We start from the raw sequence: 7,182 nt of genomic DNA, 5'->3' as shown, positions 1-7,182 counted from the left end.
CCCCGCGGTGCCTCGGCGGCCGGCAGGCCGGCCAGGCCGACACCCCGGGCCCATGGGACCAGTTTCTGGTAGTGTCTGTTGTCATCAGTTTCCACGTGATTGCCAGGGAAATTTCCTGCCCACTCCCCACTACCGTATTACTTTCTTCACGAGCCTTCCTCAAGTCCCTGCTGTATGCTGCCCGTAACAGCACCTGTCACTGCGTGTCTCGTGTATATTTCTTATGTGTGTATGTAACTTCTTTAGCGTACCTGGCGCGTCCTCATTGATTAATGAGTACTAGATGAGTGGTTGGATTTGGGTTACTATTGGGAGAATTTTAGATTATTTAATTTGGGAGGGGTTCCTATGTGTATTTTCTGCTTCTGTAATAATCATGTATTTTCTACTGGGTTCTTTTTTAAGTAGGAGTACTTATCATTGGGAAGGTTCATTACATAGCACTATGCCGTATAGACTGGATGGCTCAAGCCAGGGCTTGCCATCTTTCTGTAAAGAACTAGATATTAAATATTTCAGGCTTTGCTGGCCACAGTTGTTGCAGGAAAGCATCCATACACATGGAATACAATCAAATGAACATAGCTGTGTTCTAATAAAACTTTATTTACAAAGACAGCTGCATGACCTGATTTGGTCCATGGGTGTAGTTTGCCCAACCCATGATCTAACCAAATAGACCTAGGGACTGTACTGGTAATCCAGTCCGGAGCTAGACAGTGCCACATTGTTTTCGTATTGCATTTTTACAGATGAGAGATTTATGGATCACCTAACTAGATCTAGATCTGCATCTAGACTGCCTGGCTTTGAATCCTGCCATTCCCTGAATACTAACAGTGTGACAGTGGGCAAATTAACTTCCCTTTGCATCAGTTTTTTTAAAAATCTGTAAAATGGGGAGATAATAGTACCCCCCACAAAGTATTGTTGTGTAGAGTAAATTAAAGCACATAAAATGTTAGCAGTGCTTGTACCCATAGTAAAAGCTCAATAAATCTTCTATTAATATTTTGAAAAGTGTTCCTCAGAGGCACTTAAAGACAGATCTGAGAGATATGTCTAAGGTACAATTTACAGGCTTAGTGTGTGTTTAGCTATAAAACAAAGAATATCTAGTTTCAAGACAAGAGCCATTCTCAAAGAGGTGATAGGAAAGTCGTGAAGTGACTTCCGGGGTGGGGGAGGCAGGAGGTGCAGGGTTCAGGACTCTGCTTTTGAGGAGGTGCTCACAGGAGAGGGAGTGAAGCAAGTGAAGACATGGAAGAGGAGACGGGGTCAGCTCTAGAGTGTGACAGGAACCGGGATGGTGCAGTAGCATGTGAGCGAACAGGAGGGCGCGTGGTGGCGGTCCCCACTGTCAGCTGCTGCAGAGAGCTGAAGAACACTTGGGTTGCTAATATTCCTGAGTTCAGCCCGCAGAACTGATGTGGCACCTCCTGTGGGCCAGGTGCTGGCGATGCGGAAGAGAATGACATCCCCTGCAGTCCAACAGCAGGAAATCCAGACGGGGCAGAAGACAGGGAGATAATTTAATACGTGCAGCAGCTTTAACAATAACCGGCAGTAGGATGCACTTGTTTAGATATAAGTGGTACCTTTAAAAATTTAAATGGATTTACAGTTCGTGAACGTGTGCCGCTTCATTGAGCTCCTTTCCTTTCCTTCCTAGACAATGGCCAAAAACAAAGTAAGAGGGCCGAAGGCCAGGAATGTGTTTCACATAGCCAGCCAGAAAAGCTTCAAGGTTAAGAGTAAAGCAAAACCGGTAACCACTAAGCTCAGGAAGGTGAGTATTAATTAGTTAAACACTCCGACTTTATATCTTACAAGCGAAGCATGTGGTAAAGCTACTGAAAAACCGAATGCCGTTATTTAAAACGAGTTTGTAGCCTTTCCTGCAAGGGCAAGAGGGTTTTAAACATTTGTTTTAAAAACTGGTGAAAAATCACAACCCTTTCTCGAATCCAAGTGTATGAAAAGAAAAATTAACTGCAAACGTGTGAGGCTCTTCACAGTGTAATAGCTTTATCAGAGCATAGAAATCATAAAAACACGATATGGGGACCACTCCCTATCTCTGAGCTCAGATCTATTCAAGAACCTCTTAACTGAGTCCGCACCCGTTTTTATCCTCAGTAATTCTTAGTTCTCTGAAAATGTGCGACTCAGAAACCTGTAAAGTGAAGATAAAACGCTTTTTCTTAAAATGCAGAATTTGAAAAGAAAGGAGTTTATCTTTTTGGTTTTTATTGCAGAATGTTTGGGAAATGGGAAATTTCTTCATTTAGATTAATTCTTCAAGAAAATGTTTTTAAGATTATGTAGTAGGTGGAGTCAGCTCTCCAGGGCTTAGTATCATCATCATAGTCCACAGAAAAGTAACATTTTTCAGTTTTCATGAACTAGCTAAGTTTTTGATCGAGTAGTTTTATGACTTTGGAAATGCTTTAAAGGAAATAAAGCTGGGTGCTACGATGAGGGGTCGGGGCTGACAGTCCTACACAGAACTGCCTTCCGAGTTGACATCGGAGCCAGAGCTGAATGATAAGGTGCCGGTGACGCACAGAGCTGGGAAGCTCCAGGCAGTGGCGAGTGCGAGGCCCCAGGCGGGGAAGGCGCGTGCGCGGAGGCGGCTAGTCCATTAGACAGAGGGCTAGAAGCTTCCCGCACACGACTGGAAACTATGAGAGGCGGTCTGTGGACGGCAGCGTGGTGGCAGCGCTCTCAGACAGTGACGGCTGACGGGGAGGGCGCAGGGGGCCGGGCAGTGTACACGGTGACCGGAAGTTCAAGGTCATGGACGTGAGGTGAAGCCGGTCCGCCAGTTAGGATTCCTGCAGCTTGTTTCAGGCTCGGGAAAGGCTGATCGTTGAGTCTGACTCAGGGAGGGAAGGAAGGGTAGAGTCGTGGGCTCTGATGTGAAGGTGTGGAAGGTCTGGGAAGTAGTGGCTTGGAGGTCGCAGTGAGGTTTAAGTGTGAGTGAGCTGGGGAAGGGGTGGGAGGGGGCTGCAGTGACAGGCGAGGGAGGCCTGAGGCCATTCCGAGGCCATAGGATTAGAGTCCCTGCAGTGACTCCAGGCACGAGAGGTCCGTGAGCTGAGGTTTGAGAGAACTCCTGAAGGAGCAGGTGGTCACGGGGTCGGCAGGCGGTGACAGCCATGAGGAACGGGGTCAGCACCACCACCCCGCGGGGGCGGCCGGGTGGCGGGCCTCAGAGGTGGCCGGGGACCCTCATTGAGGCAGGGCGAGGAAGAGCCCAGAGACGCAGTTAGAGGACACTGGCGGCATCTGATCGGGCCGCGTTTGGCACGTGCGGTGACAGCACTGTCGCCTGGAACGCCTGCCGCGCACGCCTGGGCCTGCTCGCCTAGCAAAGTCCCGGTGAGGGCAGCACCACCCAACTCTTATCTTTAAAAACCAGAGCTTTTGCCTAAGTTGCCCAGTAGGGCTGTAAGTTTTAGTGTGAATCAGCCCCACAAATTAGTATGTTTAAGTATTTTTAGGTTTAATAAGGTTAAATTAAGGTTGAATGTATTTTATCTTTAATGGCTGTGAGATCATGGATTAATGTTTTTTTCGTTTTGTTTTGTTTTTAAAGATAAACATTGTGAATGCCGAAAAAGTTAACAGAGTGAATAAGGCTTTTATAGATATACAAAAGGAGCTTGCAAACTTCTCAAAAGGCCTTTCCCTTGAACCTCCGCAGAAACAGCTGGTGAGTGGAAACCGCTTCCTTTCGTCCTGGCCAGTAAGAGAAACAGCACAGTATGGGAGCCGCCACGTGCGCGTGGCCTGGGTCCTTGGCGCCCGCTGTGCTTGACTGTGTGGTGTGGACAGCACACGCAGTCACATGCAGACGTGAAAACAGTCTAAATATGAGAATTTACTGTTCGGTCTCCCAAGGTATGACTAGTGAAGTTGACTTGGGTAATAGGTGATGTGTGTCATTTTTGTCCACCGTCATGATCTAACTTTTCCGACACTATAATGCTGCTCTCTCTCCAGGTTCCTCAGCAGAGTCATGAAGACAAACCAGTTAATGTGGACGAAGCTACACGATTAATGGCTCAACTGTAACACACTGGTGATGCATCCGATTCCCCCCAGCGACCAAGAAATTCAATGTTTTATACAGTTTTATTTTTAAAAATCTGGTTAATGTACAGGAATTGGCACATTTTAGAAACAAACTACACAAACAGATCTTTCCTCCGGGCCAGGAAAGTGGAATGTCAGAAGTCAACCGAATGTGAGGAGCTTAAAGTGCTAACACAGAAGGCACTTCGCAGACCGCTCGCTGGAAGGTGACACAGCCTCGTCTCCCTCCTTCACTTTGAAGTGGCAGTGAACGTCCTCTGGATTGGAGGACACAGAATTCTGGACAGTTTTGTGGCAGTAAAAACATAAGACAAGTGACGAGTCCTTGGCCAATGCTTTTGTTTTTGATGACCTTAAGTCTACTTTAATTTTCCTCTCGTAAGGGGAAAAATCAGAAAGATTCGGAGTCGGAAGGGAAGTCGGAAGCCGGAAGGCAGTTAGCTGAGGGTGGGGTGGGTACTACGTCACTTCCCCCCGAAGCTGTAGAGCCCTTTGCTTTTGTGGTTGAAGTTTTGTGAAGTAAAAAGGAGTGTTAGAGAAGAACACTTCAGAATCAGTGAACTAGAAGGCATTACATTCATTATTTTAAATACTTAGGTTATTAAGAAGTCTAAGACGTTACACAGGCGGAGGTAGATAACAGTCCCAGGTTCCCTTGGAATCTAATAATTTAGTATCTGGACATCGAACAGGTCACAGACTCCTTCGTTCTCATCTAAGTTGAAGCTGTAGTCGTCGGCCGGGGTTGGGGAGAGCCGCAGGAGAGGGAACACTGCAAGCGAAACAGACTCAGCATCAGCGGCGGCTTCCGCCTCCAGGTAATGATGCTTCTCGAAAAACGCCCTAGATACACCCATCCAGTTAAACTGCTTCCCGCGCTATTCAAGAAATTAAGTAGACAATAGGAAAAGTAATAACGAAATTAATGACTCGAGGTCAGTGTGCATTTTAAGGTTCTCGTTTAAAGACAGTTTATGTATCGATTACAGATATTGGCTTTAGAAATAGGGGTTAAAATTTTTACTGGTTGAACTTGTCACTGAAATATGTGATTGAGAACTTTGGGTCAGAGTATGTGATCTGGTAATAAGCTAATACTCTGAAAAGAGTAGGGAGCAGACTCCGGCTAATACACCTGTCCATGTTCTCTGCTGCTCAGAGGTCTGAGTGGTCACTGCACCGTGTGCTAATTTAAAGCTGCCACCTGCCAGGTCAGGAGCCAGGGCCCTGCATCCTGGAACTTGCAGAAAGGCAAGGCCAGGAGAGTTTTCGCTAAGGTAACTGCAGTACTGTAGCTATGGATTCTGAAGTGGGTCAGGTTAGGTGATGACTTGGCTGATGTGGGTCACGGCACGGTGACCTCAGCACGGGGTAAGTCACAGCCGGGTTTGCGCATCGCCTGTTCACTGGGATACGTCACTGCACTCTTGTGGGCCAGATTTTCAGGAGTGAAAAGGGCAACTGCCCACTGAGGAGTTTATTCGGTGCAGGTGCGTGTCCTTTACGGAGTCTGCCCTCAATGCGGGCAAAGGAAAATGCTGACGGGTGACTAGGATTTACTATAAAGTATTATTAAAGGGCACTTTTCATGAATGGTCGTAGTACAGTACATTAAGCAGTTAAAAAACACAAGGGCTTCATTTTTTTAGAATCATGCAGCACTTATACATCAGTAATGCTTTTCTAGAACTAATAAGTAGGTCGTAAAGTTCTAAACCACTCACCGTCAGAAGACATTAACTCGTCAATGATGTCTGCACTCACAGACCCGGCTGGGGACAGAAACGTGACATGTGTTACAGGTCTGTCTCTGCTTCAGCAGCACAGGGTGGCTGTTTAAACGGCACACAGCGAACAGCAGTGGCCGAATGGCAGTGTGGCTCACAGCACTGGACCTCGGGGGAGAGTTCCACGAGCACCCGCTCCGCTAGGCGCGGCTTCTGAGCCTCAAACCCAAGGGGGCGACCGAGCCGCACCGCTGCCCAGAATGACCGCCACGCCTGACACCTCGACATCACCTGCCGTTCCTCCTATGCCCTTCATCCCCAGGTCTCAACGTGAAGTGCTACTGACTTGGCCTGAACAGCATTTCTCACGTATTCTCTTTCTAACCCCGTTCACCCCTGGCTTTGGCCTTGATCTTCCTGGGCTGTGTAGTGCAGGCTCCACGCCCCCTGCCTTCCGCTTCCCAGGCCCCGTCTCCCAGCCCTGCCCGCGCCACGGCCCTGTCACGGTTCTCACCGACTGTCTGCTCAGTCCTACCTTGGTCACGCCCCCTGAGCTGGCCCCAAGTCACCTTTATGTCTCCAGATACGAGACCACACACTCTAACTGCTCAGGCTGTGGCCGGTGGGAGCCGGTGGCCGTGTGGGTCTGGGCCAAACCGCGCAGAGCTGCCCCTCGGTCTGCCCAGTGAGGGAGACCGGAGCCGGGCCACGTGCGGGTGCGCCTTCGCCCCCGGCCCAGACCCCAGTTTCTAGACTTTTAGCTATTTCACCATTAGGGGTGGCAGTTTCCTGAATTGGAGTGGAGACTATTTACCAACTCTCTACAACGGCACTGTCCAAATAAAAAGCAGGCAGCGAGGGCCAGGCAGAGAGGGGCACGCGTCACTGCACGCCACCCGCAGGTGACTGGCCTTCGAATCTGCCCTGGAGTTTCTAAGAGGCAACCTTACGAAGGAAACCGCGGACGACAGGCTGATGGGCAGGTAGCGAAGGGGCAAAGGAGCGAACGTGGCTCAGTGAGCAGCGGAAAGACAGGGTGTTTGTAAATTCCCCTCACGAACCCTGCCCCAGTGCCGGGCACACACTGACACAGGTTGATTAAACCAAGGGACCGTTTTTGCCTCCTGCCTCAGCTGACAGTCACGTCACAACCAACGAATTCAGAGAAGCCCCGCGACTTGTCCATTCTGTTCTCACCCCTCCCGGACGGCTGTCAAACGAGGCTCTGGACCCACCTGAGGGCAGGTCTGTGGCCACTGTCTGCTGGAGGCTCTGGCTCCTCTCGCAGGCGGGCGGCCCGGGCGGGCTCGGCGTGGCCGCGTGGGGCTTCTGTGGCGGCGTGGGGGTCGGGGTC

General features: G+C 49.3%; 2 protein-coding genes across 2 annotated transcripts in view; one reads left to right on the top strand and one right to left on the bottom strand.

Moving 5' to 3' along the window:
- The first annotated feature begins 1,646 nt into the window (after positions 1-1,646).
- CUNH8orf59 (chromosome unknown C8orf59 homolog) lies at positions 1,647-4,417 on the top strand. The gene is made up of 3 exons (XM_015598694.2): positions 1,647-1,789; positions 3,602-3,718; positions 4,009-4,417. Exons 1-3 carry the CDS (start codon positions 1,676-1,678, stop codon positions 4,078-4,080), a joined length of 303 nt encoding a protein of 100 aa, XP_015454180.1. The 5' UTR covers positions 1,647-1,675; the 3' UTR covers positions 4,081-4,417.
- The window catches only part of E2F5 (E2F transcription factor 5), a gene marked incomplete at its 5' end in the record, with an annotated part of 7,871 nt that continues 4,810 nt past the window's right edge, over positions 4,122-7,182 (bottom strand). The window contains 3 exons of the mRNA XM_015598622.2: positions 4,122-4,873; positions 5,826-5,873; positions 7,064-7,182. The exon at positions 7,064-7,182 is cut by the window's right edge and continues 11 nt beyond it. Coding sequence (XP_015454108.2) covers positions 4,764-4,873; positions 5,826-5,873; positions 7,064-7,182 — 277 coding nt within the window. The remainder of the gene's footprint in view (positions 4,874-5,825; positions 5,874-7,063) is intronic.

The sequence above is a fragment of the Pteropus alecto genome, unplaced genomic scaffold (assembly GCF_000325575.1).
Source record: "Pteropus alecto unplaced genomic scaffold, ASM32557v1 scaffold87, whole genome shotgun sequence".
Taxonomy (NCBI): domain Eukaryota; kingdom Metazoa; phylum Chordata; class Mammalia; order Chiroptera; family Pteropodidae; genus Pteropus; species Pteropus alecto.
Note: the sequence above shows the minus strand (reverse complement) of the source record. Positions and strands in the feature narration are given on the sequence as shown.

Excerpts from the sequence above, each read along its gene's own strand:
- CUNH8orf59 (XM_015598694.2), top strand. The coding sequence starts at position 1,676 with ATGGCCAAAAACAAAGTAAGAGGGCCGAAGGCCAGGAATGTGTTTCAC. Across the intron at positions 1,790-3,601 it reads TAACCACTAAGCTCAGGAAG|ATAAACATTGTGAATGCCGA; the intron begins GTGAGTATTAAT and ends TTGTTTTTAAAG. Across the intron at positions 3,719-4,008 it reads AACCTCCGCAGAAACAGCTG|GTTCCTCAGCAGAGTCATGA; the intron begins GTGAGTGGAAAC and ends CTCTCTCTCCAG.